At 36.7% G+C, this 24,476-nt stretch overlaps 1 protein-coding gene across 6 annotated transcripts in view; it reads right to left on the bottom strand.

Moving 5' to 3' along the window:
* The window catches only part of C6H4orf33 (chromosome 6 C4orf33 homolog), a 193,782-nt gene that overhangs the window by 151,506 nt on the left and 17,800 nt on the right, over window positions 1-24,476 (bottom strand). For 2 of the 6 annotated variants that reach the window (XM_041758985.1, XM_041758983.1), the window contains exons 3-6: window positions 23,774-23,834; window positions 21,365-21,503; window positions 21,033-21,232; window positions 19,677-19,831 (exon numbers count right to left, since the gene is read on the bottom strand). In XM_041758985.1, the coding sequence (XP_041614919.1) occupies window positions 19,711-19,831; window positions 21,033-21,232; window positions 21,365-21,503; window positions 23,774-23,834 (521 nt within the window). In that variant the 3' untranslated portion in view covers window positions 19,677-19,710. Of the gene's footprint in view, window positions 1-12,703; window positions 12,931-16,230; window positions 17,853-18,781; window positions 19,832-21,032; window positions 21,233-21,364; window positions 21,504-23,773; window positions 23,835-24,476 lie in introns of those variants that run through there. The other 4 variants (XR_005988421.1, XM_041758981.1, XM_041758982.1 and 1 more) reach the window with 4 other exon arrangements.

Here is a 24,476-nt window from a genome sequence, read left to right as displayed (position 1 = left end):
GTTTGTCTCTTTTTTCTTTGTTCACTTGTTTTCTTAAATTCCACATATGAAAAAAAAATTCCACATGAGTGAAATCATATGGTATTTGTCTTTCTCCTACTGACTTATTTCACTTAACATTATATCCATGCTGTAAAAATGGTAAGATTTCATTTTTTTAATGGCTGAGTAATACATATATATATACATATATATATCTCACATCTTCTTTATTCATCTACAGATGGACACTTGGACTGCTTCTATAAATTGGCTATTTTAAATAAGGCTATAATAAACATAGGGATGAATATATCTTCTCAAATTAGTGTTTTCATAGTCTTTGGGGAAATACCCAGTAGTGGAATTACTGGATCATAACGATAATTCTATTTTTAATTTTCTGAGGAAACTCCATGCTGTTTTCCACAGTGGTGTACCCAGTTTCCATTCCCACCAACAGTGCTCAGGGTTCCTTATTCTCCACGTCCTTGCCAACACTTGTTATTTTTTGTATATTTCATTTAAGTCATTCTGACAGATGGAAGATGATGTCTCCTTGTTCTTTTGATTTGCATTTCCCTGATGATGAGTGATGCTGATCAAATTTTCAGGTATTTTTTGGCCATCTGTATGTCCTTAGAGAAATGTCTCTTCATGTCATCTGCCTATTTTTAATTGGATTTTTTGGGTTTCTTGGTGTTGAGTTCTTTATATATTTTGGATACTATCAGATATGTCATTTGTAAATATCTTGTCCCATTCCATAGGTTGCCTTTTAGTTTTCTTGTTCCCTCTACCATGCAGAAGTCTTTTTTTATTATTTTAATGTAGTCCCAATAGTTTATTTTTGCTTTTATTTCCCTTGCCTCAGTCGGCATATCTAGAAAAATGCTGTCATGGCCAATGTTAGAGAAATTACTGCCTATGAACTCTTGAGATTTTTATGGTTTCAGGTTTCATGTTTAGGTCTTTGATCCATTTTGAATTTATCTTTGTGTATGATGTAAGAAAGTGGATCCAGTTTCATTCTTTTTCAAGTAGCTGTCCAGTTTTCCCAACATAATTTGCTGAAGAGACTTTTCCCCATCGCATCTTCTTGCCTCCTTTGTTGTAAGTTCATTGACTATGTAAGTGTGGGTTTATTTCTGGGCTCTCTTCTGCTCTATGTCTCTGTGTATGTTTTTTTGTGCTAGTGCCATACTGTTTTGGATTACTATAGCTTTGTAGTATAGTTTGAAATCTAGGATTGTGATACCCGCAACTTTGTTTTTCTTTCTCAAGATCATTTTGGTTATTCTTTTGTGGTTACACTCAAATTTAAGGATTACTCATTCTAGTTTCATGAAAAATGTTGGTATTTTGATAAGAATTGTATTAAAGCTGTAGAGTGATTTGGGTAGTGTGGACATTTTAAAATTATTTATTCTCTTAACCCATGAGCATAGAATATCTTTCCATTTGTTTGTGCTGTCTTCAATTTCTTCCATCAATGTTTTATAATTTATAGGTCTTATTTTTTTTTTAATTTTTATTTATTTATGATAGTCACACACAGAGAGAGAGAGAGAGGCAGAGACACAGGCAGAGGGAGAAGCAGGCTCCATGCACCGGGAGCCAGACGTGGGACTTGATCCCAGGTCTCCAGGATCGCGCCCCGGGCCAAAGGCAGGCGCCAAACCGCTGCGCCACCCAGGGATCCCCCAATTTATAGGTCTTAAAGTACAGGTCTTTCACCTCCTTGGTTAAGTTTATTCCTAGGTATTTTATTATTTTTTGGTACAATTGTAAATGGCAGTTTTCTTTTTTTTTTTATTTTTATTTTTCATTAATGAGAGAGAGAGGGACAGACAGACAGACAGACACAGGCAGAGGGAGAAGCAGGCTCCATCCAGGGAGCCTGACATGGGATCACACCCTGGGCTGAAGGTGGCGCTAAACCGCTGAGCCACCCGGGCTGCCCCTGGCACTGTTTTCTTAAGTTCTCTTTCTGCTACTTCTTTGTTCATTATTAGTGTACAGAAATGCAACAGATGCATGCTATGATTTTGACCTCTTTGAATTTGTTTAGACTTGTTTTGTGGCCTAATATACGATCTCTTCTGGAGAATGTTCTATGTACACTTGAAAAGAATGTGTATTCTGTTGTTTTAGGATCAAATGTTCTGACTATATCTGCTAGGTTCATCTGGTCCAATATGTCATTCAAAGCCACTGTATCCTTGTTGATTTTCTGTATGGATGATCTATCCATTGAAGTAAATAGGGTGTTAAACTTTCCTACTATCATTAGTATTACTATCAATTGCTTCCTTTATGGTTGTTCTTAGTGGTTAATGTATTTGTGTGCTCCCCCATTGGATGAATAAATATTTACAATTAGGTTATCTCCTTTTATTATATAGTGTTTGCTCCATTTATGATTATGGAGTGTCCTTCTTTGTCTCTTGTTACAGTTCTTGTTTTAAAGTCTATTTTAAGCAATATACATATCGCTACCCTGGCTTTCCTTTCAATTCCATTTGCATGATAAATGCTTTTTCATCCATTTACTTTCAATCTGCATGTGTCTTCAGGTCTGAAATGAGTTTCTTGTAGACAGTATATAGATGGGTCTTGTTTTTTTAATCCATTCAGTCAACTTATGTCTTTTATTTGGAGCATGTAGTCCATTTGCACTCAAAGTAATTATTGATAGGTAAATACTTATTGCCATTTTGTTGTTTTTAGTTCTTTTCTGTTCCTCTCTTCTCTTGCTCTCTTCTCTCATAGTTTGCTGGCTTTATTTACTGACATACTCGCATTTCTTTATCTTTTGCATTATCTATTACAGGCTTTTGATTTGTGGTTACCATTGGTTTCTATACAACATCTTATGCATTTAACAGTCTATATTAAGTTGATGGTTGCTTTAAGTTTTAACCCATGCTAAAGGTACCAAATTCTTATTACTCTCCTCCCAATGTTTTAGGTATATGTAATGATACTTTATGTTCTTTTATTTGGCAAATCCCTTAGCTGATTTTTATAGATACACTTAATTGTACAGCTTTTGAGCTTCCTACTTTTCCTACTCTGGTTTGTGATCTTACCTTTCCACTCATAACATTTCCACTTTGAACATTTCTTTTAAGGCTGGTTTAATGATACACTCCTTAATTTATGTTTGTCTGAGAAACTCCTTACCTCTCCTTCTCTTCTGAATGATAGCCTTGCTGAATAGAGTATCCTTGGTCATGTTTTTTCTTTCAGCACTTTAAATATACCATGCCTCTCACTTCTGTCCTGCAAAGTGTCTGCTGAAAAATCCGTTGATAGACTTATGGGATTTCTCTTGTATGTAACTGTCTTTTCTTGTTGCTTTTAGAATTCTCTTTATCAACACGTTTTGCAATTTTAATTACTATATGTCTTGGTATAGACCTCCTTGGCTTGATTTTGTTGGAGGCTCTGTGTGCCTCCTGGATCTGGATATCTGTTAACTTCCCTAGATTTGGGAAACTTTCAGCTATTATTTCTTTAAATACGTTTTCTGCCCCTTTTTTCTCTCTTCTCCTCTGGCATCCCTATAACGCAAATGTTATATGCTTGATGGTCTTTCTGAGTTCCCTTAATTTATTTCCATTGTTTTCTCCTTCCTATGCAGTTGACTGCTTTCCATTACCCTGTCCTCCCGGTCACTGAATTGCTCTTCTGTTTCCTCTAGTCTATTTATTCCCTCTTGTGTATTTTCAATTTCAGTTATTGAGTTCTCCTTCTCTGATTGGTTCTTTTTTATATTTTCTATCTCTTTGCCAAAGGTCTCTCTGAGGTCCCCCACTCTTTTCTCAAGTACAGGGAGTATCTTTATGACCATGACTTTAAATTCTCTATCAGGCATAAATCTGTTTTGCTTAGCTATCTTGCTGATTTTGACCTATCCTTTCATTTGGGACATATTCCTTTGTCTAATCATTCTATCTTTCTGTGTCTATTTTTACGTGTTAGAAAAGTCAGATAGGGGCAGCCCTGGTGGCTCAGCGGTTTAGAGCTGCCTTCAGCCCAGGGCATGATCCTGGAGAGTTGGGATTGAGTCCATGTCAAGCTCCCTGCATGGAGCCTGCTTCTCCCTCTGCCTGTGTCTCTGCCTCTCTCTCTCTCTCTCTCTCTCAAGAATAAATAAATAAAATCTTTAAAAAAGAAATGTCTCCTGTTCTTGAAAGCAGTGGCCTTGTGAATAAGAGAGGTCCTGTAGTGCACTGCAGTGCAGTGTCCCCTATTCACCAGAACCTGGTGCCTCAGGAATATCTCCTACATGTGTTGAATGCACTCTACTATTGTGACTAAGCCATGCTTACCTTCAGTCCAGTTATCTGTAATGGCTCTCTTTGCCTATTGTGGGCAGTCTTTGGACCCTGTGTTGTTAGTGGGCCAGTCTGGGGCTGCCTTGGGCTTGAGTTGAGTCAGACTGGGTATTTTCCATAACTGCAGGGACACCAAACTTCAGGGCACTCTCCCTGTGTTGTCCTCTGAGCAGCTTTCATTGGTGGCGAGGCCTGCAGTCAGACCACATGTCTGTCCTCAATCCACTGGTGAAGCCACAGTCAGACTAGTGATTGTGGTTATCTTCACTTCTTCTTGGGGGCAGGAATCATTTTGTGGTGGTACTGGCCCCTGCTGGGTGCTGGCCAGGCTTGTGGCACCACTTCAGATGGATTCTTTCCAAAGGCATATTGGAAGGTGTGTCTGTGGGAGAATGAGGGATTGGGGCACTTGGTGACAGCAAGGTCTGCATAGGTCTGCTTTGGGAGGGGACCTGCAGGTATCTGGGAAAACTGCTGAGGCTGGTTGGTTTGGGGGGAGCAGAACTGAAGAAGCACATGGAACAGAACATGCTATTAGCAAGCTAGGTGGAAGGTGTTTTCAATGCACTGATTCCTGCAGGTGTCCATGGGGGGCATGCTCTAAGATTATTAAAGAAATCTTCCCATATACCCCAGGTATTTTTTAAACTGATGCTTTTTTGCTATATCTCAGTCAGGCTGTTCACTGTGTTGTCTCTTTAAGGGTGGGAACTCAGCTTCTCTGACTCCCTCCCCACCATCCTCACTGGAGCTCACTCTCTCAATCTCTCAAATAAATAAATAAATAAATAAATAAAATCTTTAAAAAGGGGGGAGGGCTCAGTTTCCAACTGCCTTCTAGCTCTTCCAGAGTGGAGTCTGCCAATTTTTAAAGTTCCAAGTGTTAAGCCCCATTGGTTCCAAAAAGTCATGAGGACAGGCTTATCTGGTTTTCAAAGCCAAATGTTATGGGGATTCATCTTCCCAGTGCAGGTTCCCATGTCTGGGTGAATGGAGTGGGGTCTGCTCCTCTCCCCTTTCCGTGCCCATGGTGTCCCTCCCTCCTATGGACAGTCCTACAGGTCTGTTTGCCTCCCAACTGTGTCTCTCTCTCTTACCCTTTGATGTGGCCTCTTCTCTGCATCAAGCTGTGGAGAGTCCTGTCAGTCTTGAGGTTGCTGTCTGGGTTATTTACACTAATGTGGATGCTATCTAGTTGTATCTATGGGACAGGTGAGCCCAGGATTGTCCTACTCTACCATCTTCTCTGGAAGTCTAAGACATAATTTTAAAAATCTCATTGGTCATCTTTGGAGATTGCAATAGAACCAATTCATAAAACTGCTAAATAAAAGAATCAAGCATTTATCCTGTAAAAACAGTGTTTCTTGGTATCCAAATAGTTGAATTGAGATTTTTTTTAAAGATTTTATTTATTTATTCATGACAGGCACAGAGAGAGAGAGAGAGAGAGAGAGAGAGAGAGAGAGAGCCAGAGACACAGGCAGAGGGAGAAGCAGGCTCCATGCAGGGAGCCCAACATGGGACTCGATCCCAGGTCTCCAGGATCACACCCCGGGCTGAAGGCAGCGCTAAACTGCTAGACCACCGGGGCTGCCCGGGATCATTTTTTAATAGAAATATTCCAACTAAGAAATATATACTAATGACAAAATTGGATTATCAACATTTTACAAGCCCTAATGAATTTATGAATTCAGGCAATGGTCATCAATGGCTCCTAATATCACAAAACGGAGGCAACCAGTTGTTTTGCATCTCCTGACAGAAATACACCATCATTGAGATACTCTTACCAAAAATTGAACCTGAATGTAATCAAGCTTCTAGATGTAATTCACAGAAAATACAAGAGGCAAATGAAAGCATGGGAATACAATTATCAAAAGCCAGACTGCAGAATCCTCTAAAATACGAGGAAAATATCTAGAATACTAGTAAAAATCAGAGTATTGCACTGGATTTTGTGGCTTGTCATTTTGAGACCTCTAACACCCACAGTATTTCATACGCAAAAAGAGCTGTCTTTGGGTAAAGATGACCTAGAAGATAACAGAGCAAGAAAACCCTATATAAACGGGGTTAGAAATCTGATTTCAAGTGTGATTATCAACCTCTACATCAATCTGCAAAAAATCTGTTATATCCCCTTTTACTGTTTAAGCTGGTTTGAGCTGAACTTACTTTTACTTGGAACCCAAAGGTTCTTAATTTATAGGTTAGAAAAAGAGCTATATACTATGAAAAGGAACCACTTCTAATGAATAAATTTATAGTTGAGGCTCCATATATGCAAGTCTTTATATATCTATCTATTATCTATCTATCTATCTATCTATCTATCTATCTATCTATCTATCTATCCATCCATCCAACCATCCATCCATCCATCTATCCATCCACCTAATATCTGGGGTTTTTTTCCAAGTTATAAATAAAATCAAATTGAATGTAAAGTAGCAGGCTGTCTTTCCTTCTTTAGTTTTTAAGCTGCTGGGGGCATATTTAAGTGTAAGGTTCCCCTCCAAATCTTCTCCAGTCATTAATCATTGAAAATATTTCAGATATTGACTAGTTACCCAAAAGATAATACTGTGAAAAACAAAAGTGTTTAAAGCCAGTGTTCTGTAAACACCTTAAATTAATGGATCTTGAACATTTGTGACTAGATTCAAAATAAAAACAAAACTCTTGAAACATATAAACAGTAAATGTGAGGCAGTCTGATATTTTCAATTCTATTTAATTATTTTTCTGTTATAATTCACTATAAAGATCCCACAATCTACTTCCTAAGAGGTTTGCAACCTGTAGTTTGAAAAGTTATTGCCGGGGTAAAAAATAAAATAAAATTAAATTAAAAATAAAAAAAGAAAAGTTATTGATATCAGTTACTTCACTATTTTTGAAAGAAGATGGTCCTCTCAGAAAGGAAAAAAGATACATTGTCACTATTGCAAACAGTAAAATATTAAGGACAGGAAAGCAGACATTCACCATCTTTAGGTTTTCTGTACAAGTAGTCTACAAGATTATTTATAATAAATTACTGCTAAATTACTTCAGTTTCTGACATGTACAAATAAAAGGCTATAATAGTTATTGCAAGTTACTTGAGGATGTGATTTCGTTGCCAAAGTTTTCAGATCTTCTGAAGCCTGTCTTTTGATCTTTGACAAAAACCAAGTTAGTAAAAGCATTTAGTATAAATGCAGCCTGGGTTTTCTGCCTCTCTAATATTCTCCTACAGTATGATTCATACCCTAATCATGACAAATCCTAAGAGATCTGCATTCACATTAGCCACTAGTCTACCACCAAAATATACCTGTTGTAATGACAAATTTTCTGGTGTGACATTCCTGCAATAAATAATACCCTAGAGGGGCCTATGGAAAAAATGTGTTTCTCTTGGCAAGTAGCTTATTAATAAGAAGTGGCTTGAACATTCATCTTCTCTATGAGTATACCACATAAAGTGATATTTGTACAGACAATTGTCACTTTTCATAGATTAGTAATTTCCGGTTTCCTATATTCCTCACACATGTGTAATCTTAGCTCTAGAGATAACATTTTACTATTCCTTATATAAAAAAAAATGATAGTTGGTGTTAATAAATGCTTCTGATAGTCAATTTATAAATTTGCTCTACAAGAGCAAAATTAGGATGATCAGATAATGCCCAGGAATTATGATTTAACAAAAAAATATGCTCTTTATATAAATCTTCAACTAGAAGATTCATTTTGCAGCTATACTCATCTCAAAATGCAAATGCTACTTCTTGGACTTAAGTCCAAAAATCCATTAAGTATAAATTAATCTAATGAAGTAATTGAGTCAATACCTCGTAAAATCAGCACTTACAAAGTAAAGTTTTTGACTGTGATGAGGACTAAAGGACAAGTTGGGGGTGGGTAAAGAGGACTGGGAGGGACAGAAACTTGAGACAGACTGAAGGAAATGAAGTCCTCTCATGTTTGAAGGCAAGAAGCAGCAACAGAAGTGGGTAAAGAAATTCAATTTAGAAATCAATACTTATTGTCTATGCACTATACAAGTAATATTTTAGTATAGGCATTGCTGAAACGAGAATAAGTTAGTAAGACATGGCTCCTTTCTTCTTTGGTCTACTATCTATTATATATAGAACATGGTGGCTTATGTGACAGGAAAAAAAAAAACTTTGTTGCAGGTTGCTGAAGCCTCCCGAGTTACAATCTGGGGAAAAATTATAACACTTCAATTTCCCAAATATAGGCCCATTTTTCTATTAAAAAAATAACCATTCCTGTGTCTATTTTCCAATGGGAATAAGAAGGTAAAAGACAAAGATGAAGAGCTAAGAGGAGGAAAAGGGTAATGTATGGATGTGTTTCTACTCCCTTTCCTTTCCTCATTAAAACCAATATCAAAAGGGAAAATATTCCAAGATTCTCCCTACTCATGGAATTTTGAAATCTATCTTCTAAATTTACTAAATCCAATAAATGCTCATTGAATGCCTACTGTGCTTTGGGATCTGTGCACACAGACATAGGTCCTTCAGAATTAACAGAGACTACAGATAAATAATTACAATGCAATGTACTTTAGCTTGGGTTCACCCAAAGAGCAGAGACTGAAAAGAAGGGCCATATGCCAGTCATTAATTTTTGAATGCAATTCTAAAGAATAAGAATGGGATCTTGGAAAAATTAAATTAGATAAACAAATATAAGGTTGTGTTTGGGGGCTGATCACTACTGTAGGCAACTGAAACTTAGGCCCACTGAAGACCCTGGAGAAAATGCATGGAATGCATCTCCGAATAGTCTGCCCAAAGGATAGAAGAGTATTTATCCACCAATTCTTATCTGCATTTGACAAGAATGTTAACTCCCTCAATTTGCATGTCTGCACCTATTTTCATTTCTCCTCTATCATAAAATGGGTCACTTGGTCTCAGGTGATAAGACACAGGATCCCACGTCAGGAAATCAGGCATTCTGTAAATTTTTTGGTTGGTGGTTCTGTAAGATGTGTTAGGCACAGAAAGCAAATCCAAGTTTAGAGTAGATGCTGATCACAGTACAGATGAATTAATTTTTCTCAAATAGGAGTCTGATACAATCAATTTGCTACCAAGTGGCTGGCAAGTCTCCTCAAGAAATAGTACCATGTTACGGTCTTGGTATTGGTCTGGGCTGCTGGGATTTGGGGCATTAAAGAGTAACAGTCATTAGTTCAACATGGTGAGAAGGAATACATACTATTGGGCCTGTATGTAGCCCCTATCACTGTCAACATGGTTCTTCTGCTCATGGATGCATTGTGCAAACTCTTGAGTGGCTGAGGACAGAGGCTGACTGATACAAACTGGATAAATCACTGTATCCACCTGGTTGTTAAAGGCTTCCTCCATAGTGTCTCTGTTCTGGTAGGAATTAATGTGAAACATAAAGATCCTCATGCCTTGTGGCCATTTCTGTGAATCCATTTACATGCCTCTTTCCCAAACTTCCTTGACTCCCAACTTAAAATCTTATCCTGGACAACTAGCCAAACCATCTGCCAAGGGTCCTTGTGACTTAAAGACATTTCTCCACAACACAAGTGAATGACAAACTAAATTGCTCACATGTCTGCTCACTAGAAGGCCTTCCTTTCACCACCATCATTTGGGGCCTTTCCTGAATGGATCTGTAGTATGGCAACAGTTCACTTTCAGCCAGTACCAATGGATCAAGATAACCCATTAGGCATGCCTTTTCCCCTCCTCTGCTTTTTTTTTTTTAAATATTTTATTTATTTATTTATGACAGACACAGAGAAAGAGGCAGAAACACAGGCAGAGGGAGAAGCAGGGAGCCTGACATGGGACTCGATCCCGGGATTCCAGGATCACACCCCTGGCCGAAGCCGGCGCTAAACCACTGGGCTACCGGGGCTGCCCTCCCCTCCTCTGTTATTTGGTTATGGAAATCTTCTCATGAAGCCATGAGTGTAAGATGAGGGAAAGGCATCCACAATAGAAGTAGGTGAGATAGGATTCTGAGACATCTATTCATACAACTTATTTGTATCCTCTGGAGGATTCAGTCTGTGAGTACTTCCATCATATGATGTATTGCTGTTGTGCCTTTTGAACTTATGACTTGGTAGATTTGATAATACTTATCTTATGATAGACAGCTCTGGTCAGTCACTTGTATGTTCCATGGCCAGGTACTCAACCTTTACTAGAAGCCAGGAATATGGCAGGAACTTCTTTTCAAATATTCTTAGTTACAGAAGACATAGCCTTGCTCCAGGAACCTAAAGAGGCCGTACTATGTCTCTTCTATTGGGGCTTTCCAGAGACTATCTCATAACCTTATTCACCACAGAAACCTTTAGCATCATCAGATCTACTGGGTTACAGGGCCAATTGCACGAAGGCCAAAACTGCTACAATACCCTCTCTTGGTCCTGGGAATGACCTCAGGGTGGGGAGTGGACCACTGAACCATCTTATTACAAGATATTCTTAGCCTTTGATCAGCAGGTCTCCATGTGTCCCATTCTAATAGAGGACCATAATGGTGATTGAGATTCCTTAGCCTCTGTGTCAACTCAGACACCAAATGTACTATATTCATCAATCCCAAACATCTTAGTAGACACCTTTCTTCAGACTAGAGATATTCTGGCTCAATGTCCACATATCCCCCTGGGGAACAATTAGGAAAATATTTATCATATATTCTTAGGGTAACATTTTTCATTATTTTATCGAGGGGACCCAGCCTTTTTTTCAGTCAATTGGTTCTGGTTTTGAAAACTGGATTAGCTGTATAAAAAGGGTGAAAAGGGATCCCTGGCTGGCGTAGCGGTTTGGCGCCTGCCTTTGGCCCAGGGTGTGATCCTGGAGACCCAGGATCGAATCCCACGTCGGGCTCCCGGTGCATGGAGCCTGCTTCTCCCTCTGCCTATGTCTCTGCCTCTGTGTGTGTGTGTGTGTGTGTGTGTGTGTGTGTGTGTGTGTGTGTGACTATCATAAAAAAAAAAAAAAATTAAAAAAAAAAAAGGGTGAAAAACCAGGCAGCCCAGGTGGCTCAGCAATTTAGTGCCTGCCTTCGGCCCAGGGTCTGATCCTGGATACCCGGGATCAAGTCCCATGTTGGGCTCCCTGAATGGAGCCTGCTTCTCCCTCTGTCTCTGTCTCTGTCTCTGTCTCTCTCTCTCCCTCTCTCTGTGTCTCTCATGAATAAATAAATAAAATCTTTAAAAAAAAAGTGGGGGGGGAGTGAAAAAACAGAATAATCTATTCCAAGAGCTGAAAATAGCCTACTGCTCACCAGTTTTCAATTTTTTTTTTCTGGTGTGTAAATTGGCCAGCCACCCATATCACTCTTAGGTACACCTTGGACTATCAGCTAAAGTCACAGATATCTGATGTTAATGCACTCTGACGGTCACTCCTGCTTTGCTGCTCATTAGAGTAATTACAGTCACAGAGCTTCTGTTAATTAGTGTCTCCACAGGAATCTAATATTCTGGAAATGTATCATATCCATCAACACTGGACATCCCAGTTCTATGGCAACACTGCCCTCTCAGTTCTGGGATACAAAGGCTATCTATACGTCAGGTCACAACTGAGTTTCTCAAGAATGACAGTTGTGACCCAGCAGTCTCCTCTGTTCTATTCTCCTCGAGGTAAACACATTCAGATGGTGGGTTTTCTGGTCTCATGTAACATTCTACATTTATGGTCTAACATCAAAACGTTATAATCTAAGTCTCTGATCTTTCCTCAATAACTCCACCAAGGCAATTTTAGCACTTCTGCTTCATTTACTTATAGTAAATGTAAGCCACCATTTTATCCAATTGCAAGAATTAACTGGGCAGCATATTAAAGCAAGTTTTAGGTGTCCTTGTCAAGATGTTAAGCCCCAAGTTTAACATCCCATGTCAATAAAATTTTCCCCTTTCAAGCCCCAGATACTGACTTTTCTAGATACACTCCAACATGTGCTCCCCTTGTTCCAGGTCCTATCCTTTCAGTGTGCACAATACTTCTCACCACATGTACTTATTACTTCCACTACCCTTTGTGAAGTGCTGCAATCTGATTCTCATTTTAAGTCTGATGAGGAGATGGCGCAATTTTGAGAACAAGTATTATTTATGAGGCACCCACTTCAGGTTTTGGGGGTAAGTGTCACAGCAAGTTGAGGATGATTGCCTCCAACAAGGGTAAGGGGGCTGCTTCTACCAGTCCAGAGAGTGAAGGAAAATCTGGAGCTCAAGATATGCTAGAACAGGCTCATCCACACACATGTCCCCATCCCAGGTCTGAGAATTCCACTCTTTCCATAATAGACCCCTCATTTCAAATAGGAGACCTGTCAAGGCTCAGTATTCAGTAGTGTAGTTATACTTACCATTAAACCCTGAGTTTGAATTTCCATACTGTTTGTGCTTCAGCTACTACATGTAAATAGGGCTTTTCAAATACTGAGGTACATTTTTCTGATGTTCATAGTGTATCTTGAATTTTTAGTTGCCTATTTTGTTCTCATATCTCCTAAAGACTTTTCAAAAAGCCGTCAACTCCACAACTCCACCTTCAACAGCCTTCAGAATTAAAAAAAAAAAAAAAAAAAAAAGTTGTATCAGTCCTACTAGAACAATTGTTGCCTAGGTGGGGACAGAGATTCCTATTGCTTCCTATTCCACCACCTAGAACCCTCTCCAAATTCCAAATTGTTATTTTTTATTAATGTAGAAATACCAAATAAAATTTTTTCAGGGCAGCCCAGGTGGCTCAGCAGTTTAGCGCCGCCTTCAGCCCAGGGCATGATCCTGGGGTCTGGGATCGAGTACAACGTCGGGTTTCCTGCATGGAGCCTGCTTCTCCCTCTGCCTGTCTCTGCCTCTCTCTCTCTTTCTCTGACTCTCATGAATAATGAAATCTTAAAAAAAATTTTTTTTTCAACGTCAGAATTATTTTAAAAAGAAAAGAAGCTGAGATGCCTGGGTGACTCAGTGGTTGAGCATCTGCCTTCAGCTTAGGGCGTGATCCCGGAGTCCTGGTTTGAGTCTCACATCGGGCTCCCTCTGCCTATGTCTCTGCCTCTCTCTGTGTGTCTCTCATGAATAAATAAAATCTTAAAAAAAAAAAATAGAAAAGAAGCTGTCAACTTCACAATCCTTGTTATTACCACTATCTCCATGCCCAATGCTACTCTCACTTATATTGATGTTTGACCTCTCATCAGCTCCTCAAGCTAGTCTACCACTGAAGAAAGTCTTAATAACTGTGATATTACACCATGTTCATCACACCACCACCACCAGTGGGGTTTCTTTCACTAAATTGCCCCAAGAGTGATAACAGTCCTGAGTCCCATCCTGATATTTTCTAGGGCCACTTCAGCTAACACTGGACTTAGCCTGGGTTCCCCATAAAACAGAACTGTAACAAGAGCTTGCACATAGGTTAATTTTGATAAAGGAGTAGGGAAGTAGGAAGTAGGAAGAGTCAAACAGGAAATGAGGAAAAGGCCATATCGTGTGCTATGAGTTGGCTGCTGCTGCTCTATCAGTTAGCAACTGGTGCAAGCCCCTTTAGTAAACCTCTGAAGAGCCACGTGGAAGGTCCCTCAGGTGTATTTGTATTTAACCACTGCCTCTCATCCTCCTTGTTCAAGAATTGCCCCATGGGGTTTAGCTCCCTATCCAAGGATAGCTCCCTATCCCTATCCAAGGATAGTTGATGTGTGAGAATGCTTAAGGGGCTCCTTCATGTGTTCCACACAGCTGAGGCAGCAGCAAAGCCCTGGTGCAGGAAGGAAGCAAGGAGTACACAGTGCAGCTAAGGCAAGTTGCTGTGAGTTCACAGAATACAACTGGTTGTATAACTGGAGTAAAAATGTTAGGCTTAGAAGATGAGAAGAGCCTAATACACAGTAGGATAAGTGCTCTAATAAAGCAATGTTCAAATATTATGAAAACTTAAATGGGAAAGAGAAGATCCTTGGGCTTTGCTTCCCCATTTGTATCCTTTTTCTTTTTAAATATCAGATTAAATTCTATTCATTATCTTCTGCCCCCAAAGCCTAATGCCTTAAAAAAGGAGGAAAAGGAGAACTTAAATATTTTTTGTGGCAATTTTTTTTTTCACGTCAAAACGTAGTAGTTGGTGGCTAAAAACACCAAGTGTTTAGTAGCCCTTCCTGCCACCTTATCTGTGAGGGATATGTCCCAGATCCCCAGTGAATGCCTAAAACCATGGTTAGTACGAAACCCTATATATACTCTACATACATGCCTGTGATAAAGTTTAATTTATAAATTAGGTACAGTGAGATCAATAACAAAACCACAAATTTCTTTTTTCTTTTTTCACAATTTCACAGATTTGTCACTATAAATCTCAGCAGCCTCAAAATGTTTTTTTTTTCTTTCCCTATTTAAAGAACTTTCAACTCTTCACTTCAAAGAAGCACTTTCCAGCTTTTCATTGGCATCTCTGAATTGCCAGTATTATCACCCTTGAGTTTGGGGACCACTATTAAGTAAAATAAGGGTTCCCTGAACACAAGCACTGTCATACTGTGACAGCTGATCTGATAAACCAGACGGCTAAGTGACTAATGGGCGGGTAGTGCATATATAGTGTAGATACACTGCACAAAGAGATGATTTAGGTCCCAGACAGGACATTGTGAGATTTCATCAGGATACTCAAAATGGCATGCAATTTAAAACTAATGAATCGTTTCTTTCTGGAATTTTCCATTTAATATTTTTGGACTACGGTTGACTGTAGATAACTGAAACCACTGAAAGAAAAACTGCAGGTGTGGGGTAGGGGGAACTACTGTATTTCCCCTTGAACTGTGACTTACACTTTACTGGAGCTGTGAAAAAGCATGAGAAAACACTTGAATAAATGCATACACTGTGTAATCTATTTAGGTGGTGAGGAGAGAATCTGCATCATACTGTAGTGAACAATTCAGAACACGGAAAGGAAATGCATTTATACATATATTAAACAAAGGAATGATTATTCTTTTGTGGTCCTGAAGTTGAAAAACAAATTCAAAACAGTGATTACAAATGCCACTCTCAAATACTAACTTTCTATTGAATGTACTGTTTGTGTGCTACTAATGGACAAATTTTCCAAAATTCTGTGGTTGAACTGCAGGTTCCTTTCAAAAGAAAATGATTATATAAGATGCTTTTGCTTGCTTAGTATCAGAAGAAGAAAAATATTTATTTAGATTAAAACAAGTAAAGAGATGTTTTAAACACACCTTAAGAGATAAAAAGAGGATACCTATTGGGTTTTAGAAAGTTCATAAACCAACCACAACATTCAAGTTCAATATTTTATATGGTTAGATCTAAAGTATTTTGTGCTTTACTTTTCCCATTATAAGCAGTTATGCTTTATAGCTGAGCCTGTGATTAAGAATGATTGATTCACTTCTCAAATCAGGACACACTAAATACATCTTTTTTTGGATAGTTTTTTATGTATTTATAAAATTGCTTCAGGTAGTTTATAAGTCACTATGGATCTTTTTTTTATTTTTAAGATTTTATTTATTTATTCATGAGAAACACACAGAGAGAGGCAGAAACAGAGGCAGAGGGAGAAGCGGACTCCATGCAAGAAGCATGGTATGGGACTCCATCCCAGGACTCCAGGATCACACCCTGAGCCAAAGGCAGAGGCTCAACCACTGAGTCATCCAGGCATCCCACCACAGATCATTTTAAATAAGCCTTTCCTATCCAAAACTGGCATATTGTTGCCACATTAAATTAGTTACTACTGTCCGTTTTCAAGTTATTTTCTGAATTTATGTAGGATGCCTAACAATGACACCATGCTATGTAGTTATGAAGACACTTATGGTCTTTTGTAAAAATCAGTATTTATTTTATACCAGTTCTCTTTTCAGACAGAAGACGGAATAAATGAAAAAAAATTAGTTACTAAGTCACATATAACTATCACAGGGATTGTTCAATGCAACAATATACAGAAGTTAACTCCATTTAATTTACAGCTATTTCATAACAATATTTTATTAAGATATACTTCACATGTAGTAAAATCACAAATCTTAAACATACAGCTTGGGGGATGTTGACAAATGTATGCAACTACATAAATGTCAGCCACATCAAGATACAAAACATTTCATTTTCCCTCAAATCCCCTCACGTCCCTTTTCCAGACAATTTGAATCCTCTGCCCTCACCCAGAGCAATCACTGTTCTGAGATGCATCACAACAGCCTGGTTTGGCCTATAATTGGCCTTCATATAAATAGTTATACAGAATGTTGTATCTGGTTTATTTTGTTCAATGTAATGCTTTTGAGATTCATGTAGGCTCATGCATGTACCAGTAGTCCATTCGTTTTCATAAGTAGTATTCCGCTGAGTATATTGCAGCTTGTCTATCATGTGGATAGAAACTCAATTGTTTATAGTTTTGTGTTATGAATAAAACTGCTATAAATACTCATTTGAGTATATATTCTCTTGAGTATATACCTAAGAATGAAACTGCTGAAACACAAAGTAGGTGTGTATTTAACTTTAGAAACTTCCACTTTTCCAAAGTTCTTGTACCATATACTCCATTCCTATCCATTGTGTATGAAAGTTCTAGGTACTCCACATTCCCATTATTGCTGGACATTATTCCCATTATTGTCAGTCTTTTTCAGCTTTAATCATTTAACCAGTGTATATTTTGTAGTTTTAGTCATTTAGTGGTATCTTGTTATGGTTTTAATGTGCATTTCCTTGATGATAAGTGATGTTAACTTTATATATTTACTTTTGTATATTTTTTTCTGTGAAGTTTCTTTAACTGGCTTCTTTTATTACTGATTTACAGGAGTTCTTCATCTATTCTGGGTAAGAATCCTTTGTCAGATATGGGTACTTTGAATATTTTATTCCAATCTGTGGCTTGCTTCTTCACTTAATGGAAGTTTTTGATGAACAGAAAGTTTTTATTTTGATGAAGTCCAATTTCTCTTTTTCTTTTAAATTATTGCTTTTCAAAAAAAAAATTATTGCTTTTCATGTCCTATCTGAAAAAAAAAATATTTCTCTAACCTGTATTACAAAGATTCTCTCCTAGATTTGTTTTCATTTCACCAGTTACATTTAATTTTTCTGTAGACTTTTAAGTAGGAGAGAAGGTTTTGATTTTGTTTTCATGTTTTTTATAGTTATTTCAATACCATTTGTTGAAAAGATTATCCTTTTCCTTTTTAAATACATTGGCACCTTTGTAAAAAAGATCAGCTGATTGCACATTGTTCTTTCTAGTTTCTCCATCCTGTTACATTGATGTATTTGTTTAAACCTATGCCAAGGGCACACTGCATTCATTATCGAATCTTAATAGTATGTTCTGAAGTCAGATTGTATAAGTCCTCCAACTTTGTTCTTTTTCAAAATTGTTTTGGCTATTTTGAGGTCCTTTGTATTTCTTTTTTTTTGTCTTTTTTAAAGACCTTATTTATTTATTCATGAGAGACACAGAGGGAGAGAGGGAGAGAGAGAGAGAGAGAGAGAGAGAGAGAGGCAGAGACACAGTCAGAGGGAGAAGCAGGCTCCCGGCAAGGAGCCCGATGTGGGACTCGATCCCGGATCCTGGGACCACACTTTGAGCCAAAGGCAGACGCTCAACTGCTGAACCACTCAGGCACCTCGGTCCTTTGTATTTCTATATAAAATTTGAGTCAGTTTGTCAATTTATACTCCCTCTGGGATTTTTAACTGGGATTGTAGTGAACCTATAGATTAATTTAGAAAAACAAATTAGGTGGCTTATTTTCTCCTATATAAAGAAATCTATAGGTAGGTAGTCCAGATATGATACATTACTCTATTGCACTGTTTAGAACCCAGGCTCCTTTGTCTTGTTGCTCAGCTGACTCTTCATTGACTGTCTCCTCATTGATACAATACAGCTAGTGTGTTACCTCAGGTTTCAATCATGCAATTCAGGAGAAAAAGACAAAAGGTAAAAGGTATGTGGCAGCTGAATCTTTCACCTTTAAAACATCTTTACTTAATGATCTACTGGACAATGTATACATACATCTCATTAGTCTGAACCGTTTTATCATGTCATTTCTAACTGCAAAGGAATCTGGAAAACTGTTTTTATGTAGTACCCCTAAAAATTCAAGTTCTGTTAGTAAAAAAGAAGAAGATAAAATATATTGTCAAACAGACAGACAACTAGGTATTCTGTACAAGTAATAAAAGTCCTTAAGGGCAGCCCTGGTGGCACAGCAGTTTAGTGCCGCCTGCAGCCCAGGGCGTGATCTGGAGACCCTGGATAGAGTCCCACGTCAGGCTCTCTGCATGGAGCCTGCTTGTGTCTCTGCCTCTCTCTCTTTCTCCCTGCATCTCTATGAATAAATAAATAAAATCTTTAAAAATAAAATAAAATAAAATAAAATAAAATAAAATAAAATAATAAAATAAAATAAAATAAAATAAAATAAAATAAAATAAAATAAAATAAAATAAAAGTCCTTAAAAAAATTCTTCTGTAAGACTGCTAATCTCTCAGTTAAGAAAGCTAGTGAAGGACCAGGTTTGGTGGAGAAGTTCATAGATGATCAACTAGATGGCTTCAAACTCTGAACTATATCACAATACAAAATTTGAAAAACTCTAGACTAGGAGTATTTGATGTTTACAAAATAAAATGAAGACATTTTGGCATCTGATTTAACAGCATTAAGAAAATGTCATTTGTTTGTAAATGAAAGTAGAATCTGTTGCCCTGATTCAAGACCATTTCATTTCCTTCCACACACTAAAAATAGTCACAAGACAGGGAAAACAGATGGTTAAATACATATGTAACTTAATGATGCCTTAACGGATATGGATCTCCTGTCAACTGAAATAGGTCATTGTTTTCAACCCATTTCAACAATGCACAGAAGATTCTAAGTAAAGAATTACTGTACATTACACGGAATTCAAAAAAATGCACAAATAACATATTCTAGTCTCAGGCTGGCTGAAGTTTAGGGAAATGGAAAGAAATAATGATGTTGGTTGACAGAGTCAGGGATATCTGGGGTGATGGTGATGCAAGGCAGATAGAACTGATTGACATGATGACTCCTAGACTAAATGACTCTGAGAAACATTTTAACTTTCTAGATAAAGTCATCTACAAACTTCCTATTCTCTTGCTAACTCATATACAACTTGCCAGAGATACTATATTTTCACTGACCTCCATGAAAACAGTTCTTGAAATGTGCTGGCGGTATCATGATTTAAAAAGATTATACTTATTATTGGTTTACCTTAAAAGATACAGAGGAGAAATGACTGATATGGTCATCTACTATACTCCTGTACATCAGGTTTCTCTGTTAGCCACAGCTCTGATTCTGGTTGTTTCCATTCTTCTCCAAGCAGTGTGTTAAAACCGAAAGGCTTGAAATATTCCAGACGATGGCTAAACACAAAGAAAAAGAAGGTGGGAATTGAAATGAATTATGCATTTGTGAAATAGTTGTCCTGAAGGGCTATTCATTTTGTCACATTTGTGACAGAACAACATTCTATTTTAAAAATACCAAAGGGGGATCCCTGGGTGGCGCAGCGGTTTGGCGGCTGCCTTTGGCCCAGGGCGGGATCCTGGAGACCCGGGATCGAATCCCACATCAGGCTCCCGGTGCATGGAGCCTGCTTCTCCCTCCGCCTGTGTCTCTGCCTCTCTCTCTCTCTCTCTCTGTGACTATCATAAAAAAAATTTTTTTAAAAATTTAAAAATACCAAAGGTAAGATGTATTCTATATGTACAACTTTTTTATTCTTGCTATCACTCAGCTCTGAAATTCACCCACATCTCAAAACACTCTTAATTCTACAAAAGCTCCCTCACATCTGAGAGAAGAAATAAAAATCAACACTCAAAACCTGTCTCATTCTATCTAGCGTTAGAAAAATATTATACTCTCAGAGATGTTTTTACATTCAAATTTTGAAATACTTTATAAGCCATATAGATAATTGTTTTAAAGTTTCAGCTCTGTAGCTTAGAGGATAGACTACTTTGCCAAAGGAAGAGAACTTAATGTAAAAGATATTTAATCCTAGTTCTGAAAAGAAACTAGAAAGAAATTTCTAGGAAAAGCATTTACCTATTGCGGCTTACCAAGGAGAGAAAGCCTTAACTAATATGTAACAGTGGATGTTAAACTGTGTAGGAAATCATTCTGCTCTGGCTCCATCTTATGATGGATGTTATTAGGGGAAGAGAGCCAGAGACTTAACTAAAGGGCACATTTTCAAAGAGCAAGAAAGGATTTATTAACCCTTTACACAGGAAACACACAGATGTCTCTGGCCATTAGCTCTGAAAGGGATCATAAATGAATTTGCAACCATACTTTGATACCAGCTGTTGCAATACTAAGAAAGGCTTTTCTCATACTGCTATGGAGATATAAGTGCTCTACTGACAAAAGTAAGAGAAACTATGTCTGTCCAAAGTCAGTCTATCAAGTACTTACTGGGACCATCAGGGAACATAGGACTCTACTAGGTATTTGTATACATATCTTCTTTGAGTGAAAATGTTACTACTGTTCTACACAAAATTCGTTTTCAAAAAACTCAGAGTTGAAACATATTTTCATTTATTTTCTACTTACAAATCAGGTTTTTGTCCTTGCTGCAGTTCATGTCGAGGTACAGGGTAAAGAGCTTCATAGTTTCTCTTATCTTTTGATCCATGAATAGCAAATGCATTGAATTTTGTCACATGTGGTGGAAAATAACTCCAAGGAAGATAAGCTCTACCTTCCCATTTTGTCTCTCCTGTGCACACTTTGTATGACAGAGCAAGTTCTTTCTACAGAAATAACAGGTAAAATACAAAAGGTACATTTAGATCTATACTTTAAACATTTTATATAGGATATGTATATAACATATATGTATATTACATATTTAAGGATTTTGTCTAATATTTTTATTTACTTACTTTCCACACATTTCTTCTTCCAGAGAGTAAAAGCACCAAATGTTGTCCATGACTGTCAAAATTAAAATTCCTCATGAGTGTTTGAAAGAAACAAATGTTATTTTCTTTACTTTCCTTCATGTCTGCAATATGTGCATATCTACAATATGAATATTGGATAATTATAGGGAGAACTAGAGTGTTCAGTTACTTAGAAATATCATCTTTGAGTATCTCATTTTTCAGAAAACTGCAGTCAAATGCCTAAAGCTACACATGTTCAGACTGCCTCTTAAATTTTGTAAATAAGAAATTACATAAAATACTTCAACCAGTTAGATGTTACAAAATATGAAAAAGGGTGAGAAATACCATAGTATCTGCTGCTCAAAATAAAACCCATTTCAAAAACTAAATAAAGTACTCTAAAAGAAGCTGGCACTGATTTCTAAGTCTGAATCCAACAACTTTACTAAAGGTTACTTCTGTAAAAAAAAAAAAAAAAAAACTGTCTTGAAGCTCATTAGGAAGATAGAAAATAAAAACATAGATTGTCTAATAGAAGTGAACATGCTGAAGATTTTAACTTGTATCTATTCTCTTCCACAACTGTCCTCTCAGTTCTGTCTGCCTCTTGTATTTTCCTGCTTTACACCATTAGTTTTTGACACTAATGTCACATTTTCAAAGATAAAATATATCCTCATATGGAATTCTAACAAGAGTGCATAATTGGGATTAGCCAGGTCAGTAAGAATTAAAGGATTTCAAATAGCTACATGAAACAAATTTACTGTCAGTGGAAAAGACTAAACATTTCCTCTCAAATGGACTGTTGTGAGCTTTTCAGAGAGGACTTTCCTTCAATAAACTATTTTTTCATTTAAAAGTTCTCAGCTTATTTTTATTATTATGCAACTTTAAGAATATCCTAAAAGGAATAAAATTCCTTGCAAATTAAAACAATAATATTCTTCATGTTGCTTTCCCAGAGGTTAATTAACCATCACATGAGTTGATTGCCTGAAGCAAATGCATGATTCTTGATTATTAACTGTCCCGTAATAAATGAAACCAAACTACTCTACAGACTTTAACTTCTTAATAACTTAAAAATATATATTTTAAATTATTAATTTCATACATAATGGTTATCATATAATTTAAAAACAAAAGAGAATCTAATTATCCTATTCATCTACTACGAAGTCATCACTTTGTGAAAATAAACTGGTATCATCTAATAAAATTAAAACTAAGGATAAAACTTTAGAATTCTATCCAAGTTCTTAACTGCTTTCTAGACAAGTTATAAACCTATTTGCCTTAGTTATCTCACCTGTATGATGAAACTAATCACATAATAATTGAAGTTTTCTTACCTCACATGACAGTTAAATCATAGTTTTTAGTAAAAGATTCTGTCATGTTAGTTAAAAGGTAACACACAAAGATATATGACTACTCTCAAAAATAATATTGTGAACAGCTATGCTTTCCAAATTACAATTAGCAAGAAATCAAATTAAGGGAAAAGAAAATGGTATCTCAAATCTCATTCAAATCAACTGTTTGGGACTCTGTCCACCCAACAAAGATATAGAGGATACTGGATATTAGATACAGAGAGGTATTTAAAGGTCACTTAAAATGAATAATGGCAATACAAGAAATATTTCATTACTACTTTACTAATTCAGAATTTATATGAATTTAGAATTTAGATGACATTTAGATGACAGCCATAAATTTATTTTTTACATATATAGGAAAAAACTGCCAACCAGGTAAAGAGGGTTCCTAAAGGACTGGTCAAATTTGAAAAGATTCCAAGGTTAATATTTTTGATAAGTCTGAAAAAACCTATGTGTGATTTAATTTTTATCCCTAGCGTTGAACACAAAGTGACATAGTATACACTCAATAATTCAATGATGAGTAAAGAATACATAAATACATAATTGTGTAATACATAAAATTCAAGTTTAATCTAGTCATTTAAAAAATTCCCTAAAAGAATATAGTTCAATTCATTATATCTATATCTCCCTTTATTTCTGAATAGCTAATACATAATGATGTAAATTTCAGAATAAGTAGTGAAAGTTTGTTATTTATAATGATAAATATATTTATATTTTTCACTTTACAAAAAACTTTACAATTTATTAGAAAACCAGCCACATTAGTGAATTATATATATATATATCAGCATATTTTCAAACATTTATAAAATATGATATATTTACTTAAAATACACATAACAATACACATAATTCATATACATATGTATAATGTATAATGAATAATTAATTCAGATTAGCATTCTTCCTTTTGGTTGAGCTTTTACCATGAATCCTATCATTTATAACTAGAAATTAACTGTATTCAAATTATATAGTAATGAGTTAGAAAAAATTTTATACTTACGGACAGAGTTCAACTTCTAAATATTGTTTGGTTATGTCATTCAAGAAAAATGCTTCCACAACTTTTGAAGAGATAAGACATACCAAGAAATTTAACTTTGCTTCAGTAATAAATAATTTGTTTATTTTTTAGAATATAAAATGAATTAACTCAATATTTTAATTTTTTATTTATTATTTATTTATTTATTTATTTATTTATTTATTTATTATTTATTTATGTATGATAGTCACAGAGAGAGAGAGAGAGGCAGAGACACAGGCAGAGGGAGAAGCAGGCTCCATGCACTGGGAGCCCGATGTGGGATTCGATCCCAGGTCTCCAGGATCGCACCCTGGGCCAAAGGCAGGCGCTAAACTGCTGCACCACCCAGGGATCCCCCAATATTTTAATTTTTTAAAAAAGATTTTATTTATTTATTCATGAGAGACACAGAGAGGCAGACATCGGCAGAAGGAGAAGCAGGCTCCCCATGGGAGCCCAATGCAGGACTCGATCTCAGAACTCTAGGATCACAGCCTGAGCCAAACACAGGCGCTCAACCGCTGAGCCACCCAGGCATCCTAACTCGTTATTTTTAACATGATTCTATCCCCACAGGAAAAGGAGAAAAGAAAATAAACATACATTGCTTGGAAGAGGAAATACATAGAAAATAAATCATTAATTTTTTCCCATATCCAACTGTCCTAAGTTAAAAATA

Source organism: Vulpes lagopus, chromosome 6 (assembly GCF_018345385.1).
Source record: "Vulpes lagopus strain Blue_001 chromosome 6, ASM1834538v1, whole genome shotgun sequence".
Taxonomy (NCBI): domain Eukaryota; kingdom Metazoa; phylum Chordata; class Mammalia; order Carnivora; family Canidae; genus Vulpes; species Vulpes lagopus.
This window is presented reverse-complemented; position numbering and strand designations above follow the sequence as displayed.